The 25,331-nt window shown below is 38.4% G+C and overlaps 1 protein-coding gene across 2 annotated transcripts; it reads right to left on the bottom strand.

Annotated features, from left to right (window-relative positions):
- Nucleotides 1-750: 750 nt before the first annotated feature.
- Prps2 (phosphoribosyl pyrophosphate synthetase 2) lies at nucleotides 751-19,212 on the bottom strand. Of its 2 annotated transcripts, none has more exons than XM_048796397.1 (5): nucleotides 18,958-19,212; nucleotides 11,698-11,796; nucleotides 10,918-11,042; nucleotides 1,816-1,989; nucleotides 751-970 (listed from the first exon to the last, which is right to left on the bottom strand). In XM_048796397.1, exons 1-5 carry the CDS (start codon nucleotides 19,195-19,197, stop codon nucleotides 766-768), a joined length of 843 nt encoding a protein of 280 aa, XP_048652354.1. In that variant the 5' UTR covers nucleotides 19,198-19,212; the 3' UTR covers nucleotides 751-765. The 2 variants fall into 2 exon arrangements, with proteins under 2 accessions (XP_048652354.1, XP_015343446.2); XM_015487960.2 differs by having other exon boundaries at nucleotides 18,967-19,212.
- Between the last annotated feature and the right edge of the window lie 6,119 nt (nucleotides 19,213-25,331).

Raw genomic sequence — 25,331 nt, 5'->3', positions numbered from 1 at the left:
AAAAAAAAAAAAAAAAAAAAAAAAATATATATATATATATATATATATGTAAAGGGCAGGGATGTAGCTCAGTGGCTAAGCACCCTGTGTTCAATCCCTGGTACCAAAAGCCAACCAAACAAAAACAAAGAAATAAACAAACAAATAACAGAAAAATACCCCTGTGTACTCATTAAATGCTAACTCCCCAGCTACCCTCCTCCACTTTCTGGCAACCACCATTCCACTTTCTGTCTCTAACCATATTCCTATTGTAGGTACTTTATATAAGCAGAAACATACAATATTCCTGCTTTGGTAACAGGCTTATTTCAGTTGACATGTTTTCGAGATTCATCCATGACATAAGATATGTCAGAATTTCCTTCCTTCTAGATCTAAATAATATTCCATTATAGCACTAGGCCACACTTTGGCTTTCTCTGTATCTACTGACGGACATTTGGGTGTTTCCACCTTTTGGCTATTGTGAATAGTGCTCCTATGATTATTCATATGTGAGTTTTTATTTGAACATGTTCCCAAATTTGGGGGATATACCTAGGGGTGGAACTATTTGGTACATAACTTCAGCACAGCCTGTTTTTCTATCGTGATTTTATTTATTTGCTATTTTTAAATAGTGGAACTGATCTCTGTTGACCCTGGCCTTTCTCAGAGATCTAAGGTGACTGAAACCCTGCTGTGCTGAGAAGCTGCAATCTCAGTGAGCACCTGCACTAGCAAGCAGTCACACAGAGAAGATTGGGTGTAATTTTTAGGAATCTAAAGCAGGTGCCTCATTGCTTGGTTCTGCCTGTGGGATAGTACCTGAATCTTGGAGCAGTGTTTCATCTTGTCCTCTTGTGGAATTGTGTTTGTGACAACAACAGCCTCAAAGGAAGCATTATTGATTCTGGATATAGCTGGCCCAGAGAAGATCCCATGAGTAAGGATAGCATAAACTTTAGTGGCCCCAGCTGAGAGCAGTCTGTAAAATGAAAGATAAAAGTCAAGTATATACAAATAGTCTTGAGATATTCTGCCTTAGTATCAGTGTTAAAAGCAAAATGTTTGTCACATAAAGGAAAAGATGTGACAAACTTCACTCACATTTACTAGCCAAAACTAGGATCTTTAAAGGTATGTGTTAGCAAAACACTTAGTGAGCTATCTCAGTGCATCTCAAGTCAGAGTGGCCACACTCCAAGTGCTCGACAGCCATGAGTGGCTGGCAAGGTCTCTGCACTGGACCATGCAAGTTTGCAGCCTCTGGAGACCCAAGCTGTCAAGGGAGCTGGATCAAAGGCAAAGTGAAGGAAACAAGGCACTGAAGAAGCCACAAAACTCTTTTCTTCTGTGCTCAGTTTCCAGGGAAGTACCTTCTCTGACCCTTTTAAAAATACACCTAAAGCTCAACCTGGAAAATGAAAAGGTCCATGGTTTCTTTTGTACCATAAAAAGAATAAAAACAAATGGACCTTGCCAGTCATAGTAGTGTATGCCTGTACTCTCAGCAACTCTAGAGGGTGAGGCAGGAGGACTGTAAGCAGCCTCAGTGATTAGTGAGACTCTATCTCAAAATACAAAATAAAAAGGGCTGGGATTGTAGCTCAGCACAGAGTATCACTGTGTTCAATCTCCAGTACCAAACAAATAAACAAACTGAACAACAACTATAAAACCAAATGGGCCTAGAATGTCCTTTGGTCTAAAATTCCACCACAAAGCATCATCAATAGTTAGGGAAAACAGGCTCAATTTTTAAAAACTGATGTTTTTTTTTTTCTTTTTTTAAGGAGATGTCCTCATGCTTTCCAAACTGCTCCCACGTACTTATCAGCAGCATGGCAGATGGTACCACATGTGTCAGCCATGTCATCCACGAGGATGGCCACGCGGTCCTTCACATCCCCCACCAGAACCATCCGGTCCACTTCATTTGCTTTCTTCCTCTCTTTGTGAATCAAAGCAAATTCCACATTCAACCTGTCTGCAATTGATGTGACCCTGTGCAAAGATGCAAAGGAACATGATAATACAGTCCATTTAGGAATTTGTTCTTCAGTGGATGTAGCTCAATGATAGAGCACTTGCCTAGGAGGTGTGATGCCCTGGGTTCCATCCCCAGCACACAAAAAAGAAAAAAAGACAATCTTTTCTTTGAAATTGTATTTTAGTAACATGGCAAGAAACTACAGTCAAGAAAATGAAATGACTCAGGTTAAGCCAGCATACTCTGAGGTACACAATAAGCAATCCACAGGGAGAAATATGCTGATGAGAAACAAACCTCTGCCTTTGTGACAGCTGGTAATGAAGGTCAGGGCACCCTGACCACTGGATAAACTACTGGATAAGAAACTGATATTCAATTTTAGTACTGGGGGGGGGTACATTTTTTAAATCATAGGCACAATTTAAAACAGGTTATATAGGAACTACCATTTGCTCCATTTGTGGAGCAGACAGCAGGGACAAAAGTACTGGTTAATACATCCATGTAATATGTAGGCTTATGAGAATGAGTTTTGTTCACTTAAGGCCTAAGAAGATTTGTAAACTATGAGTCCAGTCCCTCTGTACATTAAAGGCAAATGCTTCAAAGTCACTGGCTCAGGAGAAGCTGAGCTGGCAAGAGAAGGAGAAGGGCATAGGCCTGGATAGTTGGTGAACACAGTGCATTTTTGTATCTGCCCATGAAGATTAGACTTAAATGATGAAACATATTTCAAAACAATGCCATGGATATAACATAACACTTCAATTTCCTATTCCAGTTTTTAACATAACAGTCATTAGGCAACTCAGCTGAAAAATATTCATGGGATCAATTCATAGCCCACTCACCCCAATTTAGGATGCAGTGCATGGAGTATACACCTCCAGACATTATCTTTTAAGAACTGGTCCTAGTCATCATATCATCTTCAGACTGCAACAGGTAATGGACCTCCATGTGTGCTCCATGGGCAGAGTGGGCAATTCTCTGTTAAGAACCTACTTTCTGTCTCTATAGATTTACCTAGTCTGGGCTTTTTATATAAATAGAATATACTATATGTGTACTTTTCTGTCTGGTGTTTTTCTTAACATTATAGGGTTCATTCATGTTACAACATATATCAGTACTGATTTTATGGCTGAGTAAGATTCCATTGAAAGGATATAACCATTTTGCTTCTCCACTCATCTTCTGATGGACACCTGGGTTATTTCTACCATTTGGCTATGGTGAACAGTGTTGCTGTGGACACTGAATTCCTTTCTCTGAGTCTTTTGGGCATAAACCCGGGAGTAGAATTGCCAGAACATATGTAACTGTATATAACTTATTTGGTCAGTATTTTAACAGTTTCAAGGTACCTTTTCTAAATGTGAACAGAGAATGCAGCAACCTCTTTCAAACCTTCAGGCTTTCTTTCCACATTATAAAGCAAGGATATTTGCCATTGTAAGCAAGGGACATATATGAAAATGAGACCTCAGGGAAGGCCTTCTTTATTCCATACAGACACATCTCTACTTCCAGATGACATTTTGGAGTTGCATTGTGGCACTCTGTCAGACTAGGTAGCCTGATTACCCTTCCAAGTGGAAACAATGCTAGATGACACTGTAAGCCAAGGAAACTATCTTTACAAATACATCATCAACTCAGAGGCAGACATCAGCAGAGGCAAAAAATGTAGAAGTAGGTGATTCTAAGAAGCTGGCAAGCAGCAAAGTGCTTCTTCTGAGGGCTTCTGAGAAACCCTAACAATCTTAAGCTTCCATTTTGCTGGCAGGGACCTGGCAGATGATGAGAGAATAAGCCTAGGGCTCAGCTAAGACTAAAGGTCTAACAAGAAACCCTTCTATTACATAGGGACATCACAGGCTCTTCTTTCATAGTAACAAACAATAAAAAATAAACCTGCTGCCCACCTGGAAACAGGAAGGATGCTTACCTATCTCAAACTCGATGCTGAGTAGAGAAGGTTAGCTCTTACTAGAGAGTTCAAAAGCACATTCTAGCTCTCGTGAGGGTTGCTTTTCCAAATTCCTATTATGTGTCTGATGAAAACCCTCAAGTGGAGAATTTAATTAAAAGTGAATATTGGGGGTAGTTCTCCAAGGGAGCTGGCAACAACACATGCACGCCCTCTCAGAAGGATTACAATAATAAAATTCTAAGGAAATTGAGGGATTATAGAACACAGCCCAAAACACCCAAGTCAGCAAAATTGAGGGCCACCAGAAACAAGTGTCACCTAATTATAAAAACAAAGAATGAGATACTGGAATTAGATGAAAAGGAATATAAGTCGATTGTTTTGTTTTAAAGAAATAAAACAGAATCTTGGATAAGAACAAAAGGATGAAAAATAACATCCCATCAAGAAAAGAATGAATAGAAGAGAATTTTGGGAAATATTATATTTAAATTTTATTGAAATTAAAAATACAACATAAAATAGATGGAAAATATTCAAAATGAGAATGTGTGAATTGGAAGATGGAGATGAAGTCATTGTCCAGAATGCAGTAGAAGAGAGAAAAGATAAAAAACACGAAAAAGATGCTAAGAGACATGAACAGCAGAGTAACAAGGTGACATGAATAAATGGAGTTCTAGAAAGAGAAAAAAGAACAAAGAAGTGAAAATATTTAAAGAGACAATGACTGAAAATTTCCCAGAACTATTGGAAGACACTAGTTCTCTGATCCAACAAACTCAACCAACGAATCCCCAAACAGTCATATGAAACTATGGAAGATCAAGAAATCAAAAAGGCAAAGGATAAAGATCAGTCACCTAAAAAGGAATAACAATCAAACTGGCATCCAAATTCTCAAATTCTACCAAGAAAGTCAAACTAGGATTCTATACCCAACAAAATTGTCTTTCTAGAACAAGGACAACCTAAAGATATTTTTGGTCGAATTATATACCTTGAGAATTAATTTCTAACATATGACTTAAAGATTGCAACTTAAGAAAAAGAAAAATTATACACTGAGATGTGGTAGGGAACAAAAGTAAGCAAATATATTGATTGATATGTGAACAGCTCTTAATAAATGTTGATTGCCTAAAACTGCAATGATAATGTCCAATTTGTGGAGAAGAAACAAAAGCTATACTAGGCAACAGCTTTAAAGTGCATAAGATTGTGGTCATAAATCCAAATGTTAATAATCATGTAACAGAAAAGGGAACAAACTTTCCAGTAAAACAGACTGTTTGTCATGAGAAGACACTAATTTTAGATTTCTCAAATATCTTTAGAAGCAAAAGGAAGCATTACTAAGATGAAGTCCATGTTTCTGCTCCCCTTAAATTTTTTTTTTTTTCAATCAGGAACCAAAATCACAGTAGCCCTAGTAGGCACCTTTAGTTTCTAAAGTTTCAATAGTTTCTTTACCTAAGGATTTCACTGAAAGAAAAAAAATTTAATTCGAAGGTAGACAAACTTCATCCCATAATCACCTTCAAATATATACTACCAATCTACATGCCAATTTTACGAGAGACAAGTCATTTAAACTCAAATTAAGGAAAGCTTGTTTCTTAAAACATGAAAGAAGCTTCCTCAAGAAAGGATACTTGAATACCTTACACAAAATGTACATTGCATTAATTTTTTATTTATCTGTTTATTTGGTAAGGAACAGGAACAGTCCTGGTCCACAGAGCAGCTTGGGAAACACTGCCACTTGTGGCTGAAGTTCTAAGTCTGCAAAGACCAGGCACAACTTGCTTTCCCCTGTCTGCCAGGAGACTCCTGTCCTCATCAGCTTGTATACAGGCTGGGTTATGTAATAAATAGTTTTGGAACAACTATACCATTGGAAGGCACGGAGGCCTGTCTCAGACAGAAGTTGAACTATGGGGTTCTTGGTAGTGGGGGACATGGGACATCTAGATCTAGGTGAAGAGCTCCAGCAATATCAGGTACCCAGTAGTGATGTCAAAGATAGAAGATAAAATGAAAACATCCCTGCAAAAAGCCCTCTGGGTTACTATAACACTATTTCTTGAAAAAGCTACAGATAACTTTTCTTTCTTGGGTATATGATGGATACACAATACATATTCCTAAAATGAGGTTAAGACAACATGTCATGTTGAAATCTTGGGTGGGTAGAATTAGAACAAAAATATCATACTCTTAGATTTTGGTTTGTTATTTGGCAATTTTTACATTCTTTCGTGTGTGTGTGTGTGTATGTGTGTGTGTGTACCGATGTCAGGGGACAGACCAAGGAGGGACAGATACATGATAACACCAAATTGTTCAACATATTATCATTGATAGAGATGGGAGGTAGTCAAAGTTTTCTTCTAATTTTTCAAAAATTTTTTATAGAAAATGTTCAAAGATTACATAATCAGAAAAAAATCAAATATGAATTTAGTTTTTCTCACTTCCCTTGTCACTTTCAGGTTGATATTTACTATGTCAATAGGGGTGGGTCTGTTTCTTCAACCCAATCAAGCTTCAAAGACTACTCAAGAGTGACCTCCTGTGGAAATACTAAGCTTTACCTAGAAAGAGTTGGGCCTCAAAGCTTTTTCCAAAGCAACAAGCTCCAGTTGGACATATAGATATATTTTCTCTAGGGAAATATGCTTTTTGCATTATGCAAAGAAATCAGAGATAGTGACTACTGCATGGATTACTTGTTACCTGAAAGGTTGTTCTGGGGGGACTGTTAGTAGGAGAACAGTTCATTCTAGAACATGAGGAAGACACAATGATATATAGCTGTCACTTTGGGGAAAAGGGAGAGGAGGTAGCAAAAATTCCTACGCTGGCTTCTCCTGGGACAGAGAGTTGGGTGGATGAGTGGGGCTATTTGAAGGGATCTGAACAAAATGGAATCTCAAACCTGGCCATTTCCTCTGGTTAGTCTATTCTGTATTTAGGAGTTAGCAAACAGACAGAGGGGGCTTAGTATATAAAAAACATTACATTTCAAAACAATAGGAAAAGATGGGTTATGTAATAAATAGTTTTGGAACAACTATACAGTTGGTAGGAATGGGGTGTGTGAAAGAGTTGAGTTCTAATTTCATTCTTTTATTTTCTAGGGAATGGGGGGTGTGAAAGAGTTGAGTTCTATTTTTCCAAAATAAATTTCAGATAAAAATTGCAACATTAAAAAAGAAAAAGGACCTGGGTATGGTGGCACATGCCTATAATGCCAGCCACTCAAGAGGCTGAGACAGGAAGATTGCAAGTTCAAGATCAGCCTTAGCAATTTGGCTAGACTCTAATCAGCTTGGCAAGACTCTGTCTTAAAATAAAAATTAAAAGGGCTGGGGGTGTGGCTCCGTGGTAAAGTGCCCTCAGGTTAAATACCTAGTGCCAAAAATAAAAAAAGGGAGCCCCCCAAACATACAAAATCATAGAAGAAAAATTTTTTAAGAGAAGGGCAAATGCTTTATAAACCCAGAAGCCATAATATGAAGAAAAGATAAATATGAGTGAATAGGAAGGTTTTAAATGTCTCACAGAGAATAAAAATTAAAAAGAGGAAAGAAATGGAAAAACTTGGGGAAATATTTGCAACACAAAAAAGAAACAAAGCTGTGATCTCATATCCATGCAGAACTCTTAACAATCCATAGGCAAGGTCTCCAGCCATAAAGCCACAGGCAAAAGGTCTGAAGAGATCACTCAGGAATCTGCCATGCCACAAAGAGCATTTTCCGTCACCAGGAGACAGCAAACCCTGCTCACCAAATTTGTCAAGTAAAACTGTCTGATAATCCACTGTGTGAGCAAGGCTTGTAAAAAGTTACTGGCATCTGTACTTGATGGAATGCCTCTGAGTCTGTTTTGAATGACTACATTTTGGCACTGTCCATCAAGACTACAAAGGCTGGTACTCTCTGATTTGGCAATTCCACTTTCAGGAATGTATCCCACCTGTACCCATGCACTAAATGGCAAAGAAAGAGTAATGCTTAAGGAGTGTCCAAATTACAGCACCTACAAGTGGGTAACAGGGGACTGGCCACAGGAATTATAATGTATGCACATAAGGGAACATTACACAACTGTAAAAGAAAAAGCAGTCAAGCAGACCTTTTATACAACTCTGGAACTATCGCTAAACTATAGCAAGTATTTTTTTTTTTTTAAAGCACAGTGACGAAGTATATATAGCACATTAACATTTGTATATAAGAAATAGGAGGGCTGGGGATGTGGCTCAAGCAGTAGCGCGCTTGCCTGGCATGTGTGCTGCCCGGGTTCGATCCTCAGCACCACATACAAACAAAGATGTTATGTCCTCCGAGAACTAAAAAAAAATAAATAAACATTTAAAAAAAAAAAAAAAAAGAAATAGGGGGAATATATGTTTGAATAACATCATTCTGGCATTGGAAAGAATAGTGGTGCTTAAAGAAGGGAGGTGTCACCTTTTGTACTATTTCAAGTTTTACTCACAGCAATTGTATTTTTTTTACCATATGTATAAAAATAGGGATGAGACAGGAAAGAAAAAGGCAATATAAATCTTTGGAATCTATTTGGGCTTAGTAGCCATCAAAGTTACATTTTCGGGTTAAAAAAAGAAATATACCAAACACAAAGGTCATATATTTTATGATCAATTGATACAAAAACTGAAGACATAGTTCCATAGAGACAGAAAGTGTATTAGTGGTAGCCAGGGGCTCAGGGGAGGAGCATCTGCTAATGGATATAAGGTTTACTTTTGGTGCAAGGAAAATGTTCCAGAATTAGACAGTGGCGATGTTTGCACAAATCTGTGACTATATTAACAGCACTCAACTGTATATGGAATAACTGTAGGTATTTGAATTACAATTTAATAGAGCTGTTATTATAAACCAAGGACAACTTATGCACCTGGACCCCTTGGCCTACTTCCTCACCCCAAACCAGTAGATCAGCAATATTTGAACGCAGATTCCATCATGTGACTTAAGTAAGTTTCCATGAAAACTGCAAGCATTTTCAGTAGAAGTGACTCTGAAAAGTTGCTCACATTTTTATTTAACTCTGATGAGATGGATGAAGGCATATGTGTGCCCATCATGTACTGTAACAAACCACATAACACGGTGCTGCTTTCCACACCATTGCTGTCCCTCTGAGGGCTTTGCAAACTAATTCTCTGTGCTATCATTTATATATTTGTGTCTCCTTCCTCTCCACAGCCACTTCCTGCAGCTGTCAGAGGCCCATCTCCAGCTGTATGGCCCATTTCTTCCTCCTCTTCAGAGCTGGGAACTTAGGCAGCCGTTGGACAGACAGCTGAGAGCAGAACGAATGGGGCTCTTCTGAGAATCAGGTCCTACATTTCCTCACATGGGTGTTGTGACCACTTCCTGGGCCATTCCTAAGCTTTTAAGTGTGATTCTAGGTCCCCAGATGGGCTGCAGGTGCATGAGGGTGCCAAATGAGGGCCAGTCTTTTGTTTTGCTTTTTTTTTTTTTTTTTTTTTTTTTTGGTTTTGGGGCTTGAAAGGGCCTCGTGCATGCTAGGCAAGCATCCTATATCCCCAGCCCCTGCATTTTAAAGTCCTCCTGTGACTTGATGCCCACTCGGCACTAGTCACACATACCTATTTGCCTCCTTGCTTTTGCACTGGGCTGGTGGGTAGAAGTGTCTCCTACTTCCTAACCTTATGGTGGCCCCTAAATGGGCAATACAACTCCATTCCACTTCTATTTTTCTTCCCACATTCCACTGTCTTTTTCTTCTTAAATAGCTGCTGCAAAGTTCTACAAGGCTACTCCCCAGCCTCAACACTATATCAGATCAGCATTCACTTATTGTTCTCGGCCTTGATTCTTAGCACCCTGTGTCCTCATGGCTCACTACCTCCTTGAGTCTCCTTTAAAACCCCTTCAGATTTGTTACTCAGCATCACTTTCTCTACTGGGAGTTTTAAGTACCACATTGGATTTTATCTCTTCTTTCTCCTTACTTTTCTTCGAAACTTGCTCACTTGATTGCATTGTAATTGTTTTATCACCCCACATTACTGGCTGCCTGCCGCCCTATTGTCTGCATACACTGGGTCTGGGAGAATCATGTGTTCTTGGATTGCTGACTTTGGATCATCAAGCATCCATCTGGTCACGTTCACATTCAGTCGGGAGTGCTCATTGAGCAACTGGGAGTCTTCCTCTGCAGTAGCTCTGTAGCTTGAGGCCCATTTTCAGGGTTAACTTTTTTAGTATAGGGATTCCTGCACCTCAGGGAGAGTGGGTATTCCACTGTACATCTGCCTGTGGCATAGGCTTATGGTTTGATTCCTAATGGGGGACTATTTTCTGCTCCCATTAAAAGGCCCAGATTGCTAGCTAGAGTTCTGGCTTCTAGCTCCTTTCTTTATGGAGGCCCAAATATGAGCTTTCACAGCCAGGCCGCCAGCCTGCCTCTTCCCCTTCCAGCACCAGAAATGCAGTGTCAGCATCTTCTTTATTTCTGGGCCTCAGGTTTCTTGGTCTTCTTAAAAATTTTTTTCAACATAGGCTACCATTTCCAAGGTAGCTCCATCAATGGTGATGTTCATTAAAAGCCTTATTTCTCAATTAAGAGCATTATTTTTATAATCAGAAAATAACTTCAAAAAACAAAATACATCCATTTTTTGCTGAAAACAAATAAATATATACATATCATATGTGCCTTTTTAAAAATTTTCATGATGAAATGTTGTCAAAGAGGATAAATTTCTGCTCTGAAAGTGAAGTCTGTGGTGTTCTTATTCTCATTTGCAAAATAAAGTGATAAATAATTTAAAGCATGATTCCTGGGACTGGGGTGTAGCTCAGTGATAAAGTACTTGCCTAGCATATGTTCTGATCCCCAGCAAGGTGCAGGGGCAGGGGGACATAGAGAAATACGGAAAGGAAAAAGCAATTCGCAAAAATGAGAAATCTGCATGGCTCTGCCTGTGAGTTACCTCTTGGCTCCCCCTGCATCCGGTGAAACAATGATACAGTTCTTCCACTCCGTGATATTCTCCCGAATCCACTGCAGAACTGCAGGCTCTGCATATAAGTTATCCACAGGAATATCAAAGAATCCCTAAGGGGAAAAATGAGTGTCACCTTGCAGGGTTTTATTTATTTTTTAAACAACTAATTGTCTTTATTGAATAACATTTGAATTTTTAATTCCAAAGAAATCATTATAATAGATTCACTTTTGTTAACAGAATCAAATCAATAGAGATATGTTACAGGGCATGTTTCAATCCAATCCAACTTCAAGACGTGATAAATCACTTAGGATGGCCTACCCTTTTTGTAGGGCAGTGGTGGGGGTGGGGAGGTTTGTTTTGTTTTAGCACCTATTACAAACCAAATACTTTATATTCATTATATATTGTAAAGTGGGCATGGTATAATGTGGTCTGTTTTCAGGATGAAGAAACTAAGTAATGTAGAGATTAAAATGCACATTATGATTCTGCCATTCTAATCATTTCTCAAAGGTGAGGTGGAATTATGTAGTACATACTCCAAGACACCATCTCCACTCCTCAAAACATAACTAGAGCCAAGGTGGTGCTAGAGACAGGAGATATCAACATCAAATTACATTTCTAGGTTCACAAAGGGAAAAAAAATCCAGAGAGTAGCCATATACAAATTCAAACATGAATAATGCTACCTCCTAAAATTATTTAACTTAACAGAGTATTAAGACAAAACCCTTGGAAGAAAGAAAATTTTGATACCTGTATCTGAGAGGCATGAAGATCCATGGTGATGATATGATCAGCCCCAGCAACTGACAGCATGTTAGCCACAAGTTTTGCAGAAATTGGAGCACGACTCTAAAAAAGAAAGACATAGGACTGGGGATGTAGCTCAGTGGTAGAGTGCTTGCCTAGCCTGTGTAAGGCCCTGGGTTCAAGTCCCAGCACTGCCAAAAAAAAAAAAAAGACATGGATTCTATAGCAGGAAAAAAATGGAGAAAAATCAACAAAGCATAATAAGGAAAATTACACAAGTTGTGACAACAAAAGATCTATCCATACCATTTTGTTCACTGACTATTCAATATTTACATGAATCATTGTGAAACAACATGCTTAACACTGGGTATAGAAAACAAATGTCAAAGAAGCAAACAGATAGATCTATATACTATATGTATAATGTCACAATTTGTATTATTCAAATTGTAAGAAGTGACTAGACCTAAAATAAAAGGCACAGAATGAGAGATGACCGCAGAAAGGACACAAAGTTTAAACAGGGTAGGCGTTAGAGGACCCATTGAGGAAAGTGCTTTTAAGACAAGGTGACAAAGGCAGGGAGAATAGAATTCTAGAAGGATACAATGGTATGCGTGAGATGGCTGAAGCCAAAGAGCTTCACACAGCCAGGGACTGAAAGAAGCCCAGTTATTAAAGAGGCATTCATGTACTGACAGCTGTAAACTACTGCTGTTACAAATTAAACAAAAACCAGGGGAAAGAAAGAACACTTTACGGTGATTGATAATTTAATATTTAGAGAAATAGACACACTGACATTATGTCTTTTTCAAAAAACTTCTTTATAGCTTTATTTTCCACATTATAAATTATGGACAATAAAACTGTCCACATTAAAAAAAAAAACTCAAGAAACTATACAGATATGATTGAAGAAGAGTTCAGCAATTTGCTGTGAACAATGGTATTCCTGTATAATACTAGCTATAAAAAAGAAAACAGAAGTTTAAAAAAGATTTCATTCAAAATAATAACAAATAAATAATCCTGTTAAACACACACACATACACAGTATATTCATGTAAAAACACACAGAGGAAAGAATTATATCAAAAGGTTAACAAAATATTTTTATTTTATCTAACACTATTCTGATTCTTAAAAGGAAATATGTATAATATTTTGTTTTATTTTTATATATATACGTATACATATATATGTTTGTGTATAAACTTAAAATGTAAAGAAAAGACTGAAACATCCTAAAATGTTAACAGTAGATTTTTTAAAAAAAAACTGTGGAGAAAATGGAGAAATTTTTCTTTATTAAAAGCTTTTCAATCTTTCCTACTAACTATATCACAATTCATATTTTCATTGTTTAACTCTTCTATGCTATGTTCCACCTTGCCAGGATAATAAAAAGAACAAATTGGTCACTGTGACTTCTTTGTAATAGAATCTGATTCATAATGCTATCAATTTGGGACTCTTCTTCCATTTATAAGCAGCTGCTCTGGACTGAAAGTGTCCCTCTGAAATTCAGGTATTGCTAACATGATAACATTAAGCAGCAGGTCCTTTTAGAGACCATGAGGGCTCCATTCTACCCTTTTTAATGTGATTAATGCCCTGATAAAAGAAGTTTCCAGTTGCATCATGGGAGCTTGCCCTTCTGTCTTCCACCCTATAAAGACAAAGAATTCCTCCCTTTGGAGGATAGGATCCTCACCAGAAACCAAACAGCAGTGCCTTGGACTTCTAGGTCCTCGAACTGTGAGAAAATAAATTTCTGTTCTTTATAAATTACCTAGTCTGCCGGGTGTGGTAGTGCACACATGTAAACCCAGTGGCCCAGGAGGCTGAGTAACAGGATTGCAAGTTCAAAGCCAGCCTCAGTAACTTAGCAAGACCTGAAAGCTACTTAGTGAGGCCTGTCTCAAAAAAGGAGGGGGGCTGGGGATGTGGCTAAGTGGTTAAGTGTTCCTGAGTTCAATCCCTGGTACCTAAATAAATAAATAGAATTTACCAGTCTCTGGTGTTTTATTATGGCAGCACAAATAGACTAAGACACCAGCAAAAAGGATCTTCTCTCCCCTCAGTGGCATCAAGCATTTCTTACTTCTGGAATCCAAACCATAGGGGTAACTTCTAAACTCAGATGTTCTGATTTCCTTCTTCAGCCCTTGTTTACAAATCTGGTTTTGTACTGTGTTTTGTAGTTTGGTTTGATACCCAACCAAATCATGCAGAAAGAGTGATTAACAAGTTAACTAACTTTATAGCCTATACAGAGAAAAAATTAGTATAGCATTTAAACAAAGTAGAGTAAAGGCACAGTAGCCAAAAATTAAAATGTTAGTCCCTCTAATGTAAAATGTATACAGGTGAAACATTTTTCAAGTCAGTCAAGTATTCTCAGGATTTTAAATTGTAGCATCAAATGCAACCCTGCTTTGAGGGAAATCTGACAAAAGTTTTAAGGAAATTACAAGATTGTAGAGATTTATATCAGTTAAAAATAAAAAAACGATATTTTATTTTATTTTTAATTTTTTTAGAGAGAGAGAGATAGAGATAGAGAGAGAGAGAGAGAGAGAGAGAGAGATTTTTTAATATTTATTTTTTAGCTTTCAGCAGACACAACATCTTTGTTTGTATGTGGTGCTGAGGATCAAACCTGGGCCGCATGCATGCCAGGAGAACGCGCTACCGCTTGAGCCACATCCCCAGCCCCCAATATTTTATAATTGAAATAAAAACAAGACTTTAAAAGTGATTTTGAAAACAGAAAAAAAAATTCCAAGCTGAAAGTCCTTCACCTCCTTCAGAAAGTAATTATTCCCTGTCTTACCCACAACCTATGGTTTTCACTAGTGAAGGGAACTAGCAATTATGGAATGTCTACTACGGCAGGAGACAGCAAACTATGCTCATAGGCTAATCCCACCTATAGCCTGTTTTTATACAGCCTGAGAGCTAAGGATTTTTTTCATTTATAAATGGTTATGAAAAAAAAGAACAATATTTTGAGACGTTTGAAGATTATATAAAATTCATATCTCATTGTGCATAAAGAGATATGTCCACTTGTTTACATATTGGCTATGGCTGCATTCACACTAACATGGCAAAAGTTGAGCTGTTATAACAGAGACCCAATGGTCTATGAAGCCTAAAATATTTGACACTAGTTTCTTTTCAGAGGAAGTCTGCTCACTCCTATATTGTATACTAGGTGCTTTATCAATACTAGCTAATACTATCCTCAATCTACAGATGAGGAAACTAAAGATGCATAGTTTAAATACCTTTTACAAAGGACAAACTGAGTAAATAAACCTGAGTCCACTTCATTCCCAAGGAACAACCCAAATCTCAGACCAGTTTGCACCACATCTTGTACAATTAATATTATATAATCACTTTTCCTTGTAAATATTACATTGCAATGTATCATAAAACCACTCCTTCATTGTCAGAACCTGCCCCTGGGTTCTTGTACATACAAATAAAAGGCAAAATAAAACCTTACATTTTTGCAGGACTTTCTTAAAAAGAAGTGTATAATAAAAAGAAAAATAAACAAGCTTTGAAGATGATTAAAGGGTCTAGATTTTTCTGAGCTTCTTTGCAGGTATTTCTAAGTAAAGCAATTACACAGAATTTCAGTGTGAAATCAGATGTCATAGGTAATAGAGTCCCAAAGGAAGGGAAAAGGGAAACAGAAAGCCTGGGAGGTCTGCCCAGAGCTTTATCTGTTGCCAAGGAGGACAATTTTCTGTCTACGTCCAAGATCAAGTGTAGCCCTTGGCTTTCTATGACATTCATAGAAATACCACATGGCCTTCCACCTACCTAAGTGAAGCAAAAAGGCAGAAGTGTACCCTCACTCCAAATCATACCTGGTCTCCTTTCTGTTTGTCCACACTGGTAAATGTAAGCACTTGGCCAAGAAGTAAAGTATACACTAATAGGCTCTGGCTATTTCTCCAAAGTGCTAACTAAATTCCTGTTGCCCTCCTCTAAGCAGTATCTCTGTACAAAAACCAAGCTGCTCAATCCAAGGGAAGAAGTAAACAGAAAAACTGTCAGAAACTTCAAAAATACCTCAAGTGATAGATCAAATCAAGAATTCTCCTTTCAACAAGTCTGAAGAAAGAATGAAATTGTCTCCTTCCTATAAGATGAGTCGCATGTACTATATAGATGTGTCAGAAATAACGAAGCCAGAACAATTTATGTGTCTTGGCCACCTGCAAGTTCAGTTCAGAGGATAAAGATCTATACAGAGAATGGCTATATATCAGTCTTGCTTAGGGCAGTGTGGGTGGGCACTTCTTTTCTGGCATACTTAGTCATAGTGCCCCCTTTCAATCTCCATAGTGTCCTGGCTGGATGATCCAAGTCTCATCTCTTCTACTAGCAGTTAAGTTGAGAAAGAAATGTATTCAAATGGCCCCAAGTGGAAAACACATCTAAATATCCAACAACAGGAAAACTGGTAAAAAGCTGGTCAGATAATGCAGCTGCTCCACAAAACAGGTCCATTGGTTATTGGAAAGCTGTAGGGCTCTTCTTGTTAGCATAGTGGCTGGGAGCAGTACAGGCAATTGGAGCTACCACTTCCTGCACTTAAAGGGGCAGAGAATGGATGGCTAGTTTCTCTATTGCAAAGACTTCACTATGAATAAAAATAAGGTACAAATTGTGAAAAATACAACCTTGAAAAAAAGAGGCTACTTCAAGTCAGATACGTGCTTACAAAAAAATGTAGGAATCTCAATATTGGTATCAAAGAGGAACTTCATGTTTCCAATTTTTAAACAGTGGGATGGAGGCCTTGTCATGATAAAAGAAATAATTTACTGAGTTAAGAGACAATGTATCAAATATTTCAGCCAAATACAGGATGTAGAACTTACTGGAAATAGAAGGACTTCATTAAAATGGCTAAATGAGATGAGAATTTCCCAAATCTCTTGTCACATGGAATAGAAAAAGTGGCAGAAAATTAAGTCCTTTTTAACATGGACAAGGATAAAGATATTAAACTATCCTATCATAACACAAAGATGGGTGGAAGAGCTCACACTATACTGATGGGATGAAATTTAAAAATTGAAATTTAGCAGCCAAACTAACACATATAACTTCAGAATCCAGTTTAAAATAAAAGAAACTATATAAATAACCGGTGGGAGGACATGGCTTTACAGAAGCATGTGTGACCCAAAGTTTTGGTGAAGAGTTGGGGCCTAGCAGAGGATGGTTAAGTCAGGAGAAGGGATTGATGTGGATTTCTTGGAGTGGGTTAATTCTTGCAAGAGTGGGTTATTATAAAAAGAATGGGCCTGGCCCCTCCCTGCTTTCTTGTTCCTTGCTCACACACATGCCCCTTTTGCATGTGGCTAGTTCCCTTTCCCCCTCTCCATGTTGTGACACAGACAGGAAGAACCTCACCAGGATGCCAGTGGCCATGCTGTTTGAACCTTTTGAGCTATCAGAATTATGAGTCAAATGAACACCTTAACTTTATAAGCTACCCAATCGCAGATATTTTGTTATAGCAATGCAAAACTGATTAAGAAAAGCAATCAGTAATCTATTGCAGGGGTTGGCAAACTGGCTCATGGGCCAAATCTAGCCAGCCATTTGTTTTGATACTGCTTATACTAACTACTCTGTTGTTTGTGAGCAAATAATGCTTTTTATACGTTTATGTGGTTGAAAAAAAATCAAAAGAATAGTATTTTATAATGTGAATATGATGTGAAATTCACATTTCAATGTCTACAAGTAAAGTTTTATTGGAACAGCCACATCTATTCATTTATATGTTGTCTGCTGTTGCTTTTGAGGCACAGAGTTCAGCAGCTGTAACAGGTATCGTTTATAGAAAAGTAGACTGGCCCTTCTAATCTAAGTAAGGTAAATCATCTCAAGTACTGAATGGAGTTCTGGATATCAAAGTTTTAGCAAGAAATTTGCTGATGAGCCATGTTCAACAGAAGGACCAGAAGTTATGATTATAGAGGTAGGGATTAAAATTCAGGAAGACCGTAGTATATGAATTCAGACTTATATAGTTTTTTTCCCAAATCTGCAGGGATCTTAAGTGCTGTTTGCACAAATTTTGTTGTTTTAGAAATGAAAAAATAGCTTAAGAGTTGATCCCTGTAGTGGGTCAAATGGCATCCCTGCAAAATTCACATCTACCCACAACTTCAGAATGTGACCTCATTTTGGAAATAGGGTCTTTGCAGATGTAACCAAGGTAAAAATTCAAGATGAGATCATTCTGGATTAAGGTAGATCCAAAATCCAATGACAGTATCCTTGCTAGAGACACAAAAGGACATACAGAGACATGGGGAAGAAGCTATGTGAAGACAGAGTCAGAGATTGGAGAGATGCTGCCACAAGCCAAGGCAATAAGGAACACCAGAGGCTTCCTTGACTCTTTCCGGTTTCTGGATTTCAGATTTGGGGTCTCCAGACCTGAAGGTGAATAAATTCCTGCTCTTTTAAGCCACTCTGTTCATGCTAAATTGTTAAGGAAGTCCTAACAAATGAATGCAATCTCAAAGTTCCCCATAAACTCCATCTCTGATATATCTTGAAGGATAAGACCTGGATTATTTTCTTCAGATTCTTCTAGAGACTTACAGTGCCTCCTCCAATGCTAATGTTGCTAAAAGAATAATTAACCAATATTAACTGTGTTCTTCTTGAAAGACTAGAAGGGGACAACAGTATTTTGCTAATTAAACTTTTTATTTGAGGAGAACTATAAATTTGCATGCAGTTGTAAGGAGTAATGCACAAATCTTATAGACCTTTACTAGAGTCTTCCCAAAATAACGTTTTCCAAAAATACAGCACAACATTACAACCAGGACCCTGAAATTGATACAATCCGGTGATCTGATTTGGGTGTTCCTGTTTGACTTGGATTCCCTGAGTTATGTGTGTGTGTTTTTATGTGTGTGTGCATGTGTGCATATTCAGTTCTGTCCACCACAGAAACACAATGATTCTATCATAATAAGGAAAATAATGGTATTTTAATATCTGCAAAAACATGCTTTACCTGTTTTGATATCTATAAATAGTAACATTATGGTGAGTTCAAAGGCAAATCTGAAAAATAAGTGAGGATATGTATTTACATTATCATTAAAAGAGAAAGCCAACATTTCCCAGATATTCCAATCAAGGCCACATGTGAGGAAACAATGGTGACCCAGAACAGGTTTCAAGGGTAGGACACACCTCTCCTACCTTGTCCTTTTTATCTTGTCGGGCATATGGAAAACATGGGATCACTGCAGTCACCCTGGATGATGAGGCAATCTTGCAGGCATTGATCATGATGAGCAGTTCCATCAGGTTGTCATTGATTTCTCCACAGCCACTCTGGATGATATAGACATCTTCCCCTCTCACACTTTCACCAATCTCGACGCTAGGAAAAGAAAAATGCCATTGATTAATAGTAAAGTATATCTGCATCTCAGAGGTCTCTGAGACTACCTTAAAGTTCAATGATCCACCAGGCCCAATCACAAGACTCAGCATATAGTCACATTCATTCTCTCTGATTTATTATAGGGAAAGGACACAGAACAAGATCAGTAAATGGGCAAAGTTCATGAAATGAAGTTGGAGGAAATGGGGTGAGATTCCAAGTGTTCTCCTAGAGAGAAATCACAGAAGGTGAGTTTAAGGTCTTTAGTAGCAAGTGGATACAACATGTACAAAGTGTTGTCTAGCATGGCACCACCTTAGAGACTCAAGGCCCAGGAATTTACTGGGGGATGGTCATGAAGAGACATTGCCTAGTGCAAATCAAAATGCCAGACTCTACGCATTCAGCATCAGCTGCATTGTTTGCCAGTTGTTAACAGCTTAGTGAGCCTTTCTTATCAAGGAACAGTGGGAAGCTTCGCAAAATCTAAGTTCCTAGCTACCAACTGAGGGCCAACTTTGCAAGCAGGCCTTTTAAGCTTCCAGACCTAGTGTGATAACAACTTCTCTGCAGAATACTATATTTAGTTTTAAGTTTTCTATTTTTATTAAAGTTATATATAAAAACAACTTTTAAAACTCACATTGTTGTGTAAGATTGATAATGGATAAATAGCCTGGAAGCAACCAATTTCGACATATTTACCAAGTCTCTGGCTAATATGTGAGTCTTGCTATGTCTTGATTATGATTGACTTCTTGCTATGGAAGATGAGGATTTAACTCTAATGTCCTCTCTGTCTCATCACATGGGTACAACCCTTCCCAAAACGTCATTGTCCCAATAAAGATCAATATTCAAACTCAAAACTGACCACTTCAATTGAACTGTATAAATGTTCTTCAGAGCTGAGCCATGCAGTAAACTTAAATCAACATTCATATTCTCCTGCCATGTACAACTTCTGTTTTGTTCTATTTTCCCTATAGGTAATGATCTTATCTTTCTTCTACTACTTTTTGAAATACTGAATTCAGATTCTATTCTGAACACTTCACTAACAATTTCAGTCTCCCAATGTCAAATGTTTCAAGTCCCATCTACATTTCATCATCCTGCATATGTTCCTTCTAGAGCTGGATGACCTGACTTATCTTCCTGTCTGTGCCCCACAGTCATCTGGGGATTCTCTTTGCCTCTGTCCTGCACTCAAATACCCACTTTGTGTATCCTCTTTTATGGTGTACTTCCTTGTTTGGCTGGTTGGTATGTATCCTCCACTAGTTTCTTTAGGAACAGTAAATAGGAGCTAAATTTTTAAATTGCATGTCTGAAAATTTCTGAAATTGCTGGTATAGAATTCTGAGTATTCAACATGAAAGTCAGCCCATCCCTGGTCTGTGCCCTCTGTGGAAAGAAAAGCAAAGTAGCTTCATGTGCTTTGGTAGTTCATTCACAGGGCACTGTGTAAGAATCAAGAATATAAACTGTTATTAGTGCTTGTTTTGAGCAGGCAAATTTGTTCCAATAATTGACATATTTGGAACAATTTGAGCATAATGAGAATTTTCTATTTGCTTACTATGCACAACCTCTTATCTTGAGATAGAATGCAGAAAACGGCACTAAGCCCAGCTGAATGGAGTCCCTGAGAGATCCTTTAAGCATATACAAGCACATAACTCACAAGGGCAATGAGCCACATTTATCCCCATCTGGTGTCCCAACTTGCCTCCTTCTACCATTTCCTAATAACTCAAAAGCTGTAACCGTCTGAGACCACCAACAAAGGGAAGGTATTTTTCATCAGGAAGTGCCATGTTTCTTGTAGCATTTATATATTTTTAGAATATGTAATACCTGTAAAAGTGGTTTATTGTTCATATTACATTACCATTTTTTCAAGTGTCATCAAAGAAGTTTTTGAATGTTATGCCCATCCTCATTTTTTCTCATAAGTCCTGTGGCTTTTGATTGCATGATTCATAGCATGGTAATTTTTAGAAACCCATATGTCATATTATAGCAGAACTAGATATAAGCAAATTCATCCAAAAATCAAATACAATGAACTTATAAGTGAGACACATGATTATCCTTCTCTCTTCTCTTGTTATCAAAAGCCAATTGTACCCAATAAAATTACTTTATTAGAAGAGCCAATTACAAATAATGACAATTTAAAAACAAATCAACATTTGAGATACTATGTAGTCTATTCAAACAAACAGAAGCTTATATACAACTTCAAAGAGAATAATCAGAAGACAAAAATAAAGATGTTTAAGTTGATATTTCTGAAAATAAGTTTTGATAACATCCCATTTTGTTCTTGCATGCTCTCTGCTATGGCTATTATTGGTACACTCAGGATTAAAGAGACAGAAATAATTCAATGTGCATTTCCTTCTGTTTTGGGTTCTAACGGGTTAACATAACAGTGGAATATTACATAAACTGAAGGATGAACTTAATTTGGAATTCAAGTATTATATAGCTCAGTGGTTCACAAAATACAGCACACAGCCTATTTTTGTATGGTCCATGAGCTACAAATGGTGTGATAGAGTAATGATTGCCTCTCCTACCCCAAGAAATCTATGCCCTAATCCTCTGAATATGTTTGATTACCTGACAAAGGAGCTTGCATATTTGCAGATGGAATTAAGGATGCTAACAAGCTGATTTTAAAATAGGGAGATTATACTGGATTATTTAAATGGGTCCAATGTAATCACAAGGGTCCTTAAAAATAGAACAGAAAGACAAAAGAGTCAGAGAAAGAGTTGTTATGCCTGAAGCAGGATCAGAGAGATACTTTGTTGCTGGAAGAAGGGTTCAAGAGATAAGGAATGTGGGCTGCATCTAAGAAGAAAAGGGACAAATTTCCCTTGAGAACTTCAGGAGAGGATGCAGCCTTGCTGACCCACCATGGACTTCAAACATAAAGGTAAGATATAGCAACAATAGAGATTACATGTGGCCAGCAATGCCTAAAATATTTTAAATCTAGCCCTTTACAGAAAGTTTCCCGGCTCCTGGTCTAATGACTCTTGATCCCACAATATTAGACTTTTTGTCCTGTTTTTTTTTTTTTCTCACATAGGAACCTCAAACCTCACATGAGTCCAGGGAAAGAAAGAGAATGCCATGGCACCATTTTTTCCAAAGATGGTCCTGCTTCTACTCATAAAGATTATCACTCCTGATCCATACTCAAAGTCTTTAACAGCTTGTGGATAGAAGGCAGCATCACTTGCCATTCAGCCAGAGATCTTTTCAGACCCCAAATAAGAAGGCTGAAGAGCATAACTGACTCAACAACAGGCATAGTAACTGAAAGATGGCCACAGATTCCTTAACACTTTTCATGTCAAGGAGCAGGATCTCTATCCCCTTCTCTCAAATTTGGGAGGGCTCTGAGCTTGACCAACAGAATGTAACAGGACTGATGATGTACCAACTTGCAAGCCCAGGCCTTAACAGACTGGTAGCTACCACTTCCTGTCCTTTGAAATACCTCCTCTTGCCATCTAACTTCCATGTTAGAAGGGAGCTCAAGTGTCCCTGTGAAGAGGTTAATAGGAAGAGAAACTTAGGTTTCTAAGCTTCCAGACAAAAGCTAGTGTGAATTTATTAGCCATGTGAATCAGCTACCTTGGAAATGGCCTCCAGCCCTCATAGCCACTCTAGTTGCCACCATATGAAACAGAAACAAGCTTTCCTTGCTGAACCCTGCCCAAACTATAGATTTGTGAGCCAAATAAACAATTACTGGTTTAACTCCTTAATTTCTGGGGTGATCTGCTACATGGTAACCAGAACGCTGGGTCCCACAATACAGCTAAACACCCTGCTAGCACATTAACTGACTAGGGTAAAAAGTACAATAGAGACTCTAAAACCATGAATGTTGTCCTGGAAGTCATTGAAGGGTGTTGTGGTCTACAGTGTGGCTGGAGTAGACCTAGCTGCTCATCAGATTTCTGGTCCTGGCTCAGTGAGAGATGTGGGAAAAGGTTTCTTATGGGAATGGAATCAATTTTCTCTTCCTTTTGCCCTTCTGTTTCTCATTGCTAGGACCACTGTGAAAACCAGATCACTAGTATAGTACCTGGCACTGAGAGGGCTATTGGTAAAAATCAACCTCTGTACCTATACAGTTTGTGGGAAACAGCAAACTCAGAAATTTATTTTTTTTATATTCTACATATTAAAACATAAATGGGGCTGGGGTTGTAGCTCAGCGGTAGAGTGTTTGCCTAGCACGGTGAGGCCCTGGGTTCGATCCTCAGCACCACATAAAACAAACAAAATAAAGGTATTGTATACAATTAAAAAAATAAACATAAATAAAAACATAAAATGTAGCTATATAAGCAATTCTCAGAGTCTTCATGCTGAGTGGGTTTTGAGACCTTATGATTTCTAATTATCAAGCAGTGGTTTAATGGCACTCAAAATCAAATAAAAATTGAGTCTGCTTTATATTTAAAACAAATGCATGAACAATCATACTTGAATGTCTGAGTGAGTCTCACCCAACAGTCATTAAATATTTTTAGCAGAAATACAACATTGACTTAGCAATGAACTGATATAGATTAACCATGCTCTTTAGCAAAGGATTGTGCTGTTCTGAGATAACACGGAAGGGCAACATAATTGCTTTCAAAACCCACTTCATCCAGAAATTTCTCATTTATTTATATGACAACACTTTGTGAAAAAAAACTATTACTCTTGGTGTTCTCAGAACTACTGAAACGTGAACAGGACTGGCAAATATTGCAATACTAAAACCCAGCTTTGTCCTCCACAGCCCTTGACCATCTTCCAGGTCATGTGCACTAAACTCTGCAAAGTGGAATTCTTTAGCCAGAGCTTTCTGGGCAGTAATACCACAGGCCACTCACTCACTACAAAGTCTCTTCACTTATATTACTGTCAGAGCCATGTAACTGGAATTCATCACCTGGATAAAGTCACAAAGGATTCACATATCCTAAAAATCAAATAAAAGCATCTTTGCCATCAATATTAATGTCACTCCTCACTAAGAATTTTTGCTTAACAAAAAGTCATCAAGATTTTTTCCCATGCTCTCTTCTAGAAATTTTAAAGCTTTAGAGTTTCATTTAGTTCTATGATCCATTCCAAGTTAATTTAATAGAATTAAATTTAATTTAATGGAAAGTATAAATGGAGGTTCCTTTTTTGTTCATCTGGCTGTCCAACTGTTTCAGCACCTTTTCTTAAAAGGTTGAATTGGAAGTGGAACTCTGCCAAAGATATAAAAGTTATCTGTAACTGTGTACAGTTAACTAACTGTACTAGACATTTGAGGAGGGAGGGGGGAAATGAGACCAATTTGAAATTAGTGAAAACACTTTGTTGACTCAGGCAAAATGAAAAAAGGAGTCCCTCAGCCCAGTTTCTGAGGAGGGACACCACCTGACCAAAATGAGCAGAGGTGACCACTTGTGGACTTGAGAAATGGATGGAATTTATACCGAACTAGGGCCTTGCTGCTTTACACAGCAGATTTCCAGAACGACAAAGAAGATGAAAGTCCATCATCTTTGAGGCAGCCAAGTTAGAGGAAGCCTAGGGGAGCCCAGCACGTGCGTCCTGGAGTTCTTACAGTCTTTCGCAGCACAACTTCACCTGACTCTGGATAATGAAGTGCTAAGCACCCTGGCTGCTAGTGAGAGTCACCTGGGGACTTGGAAAAACACGGATCCTCAGTCCACCCATTGGATTAGAACCTCTGGGGCAGGCCCGGGAAACAGCGTCTGAAAGGTCTCCAGGTAAAACCAGCCAGGGCACCGGACGTGAGGGGAACCTCTCCACGCCCAGGTCTGTAGTTCAGCCTTGCAGGGTCACAGAAACCAGGACAGGCAGACCCAGGGACATCCCTCCTCCTAGCCCTGCACAGATACAGTTCCCACCAGTTGTGCCCATTCTCTCTCCGATGGTCTGTGACCCCGCGATGTCGCCCTTCCGGACTGGGGAGTCAGGCTGAGCAGCGTGACTGGAAGGACCCTAAAGTCTAGGGGTCGACGGGTCGCGGGGCCCGAGACCGGGCCAGCGGAGGGACAGCCCGGACGTACGCAGGGACGCCCGGGTGGCCGCGGGTGCCCCTCCTAGACTTCTCTCCCTGGGCGCAGCCGCTATG

This window comes from Marmota marmota, unplaced genomic scaffold (assembly GCF_001458135.2).
Source record: "Marmota marmota marmota unplaced genomic scaffold, marMar, whole genome shotgun sequence".
NCBI classification, from domain to species: Eukaryota; Metazoa; Chordata; class Mammalia; order Rodentia; family Sciuridae; genus Marmota; species Marmota marmota.
Note: the sequence above shows the minus strand (reverse complement) of the source record. Positions and strands in the feature narration are given on the sequence as shown.

Bases quoted from the DNA above. Each gene is read 5' to 3' on its own strand.
- Prps2 (XM_048796397.1), bottom strand. From the start codon at position 19,197: ATGCAGATATACTTTACTATTAATCAATGGCATTTTTCTTTTCCTAGC. The intron at 11,797-18,957 runs GTGTGTCCTACC...TTTCTTTTTTAG, and splicing joins AAAAGGACAAGGTAGGAGAG to AGTCGTGCTCCAATTTCTGC. The intron at 11,043-11,697 runs GTATCAAAATTT...TTTTCCCCTTAG, and splicing joins TTCATGCCTCTCAGATACAG to GGATTCTTTGATATTCCTGT.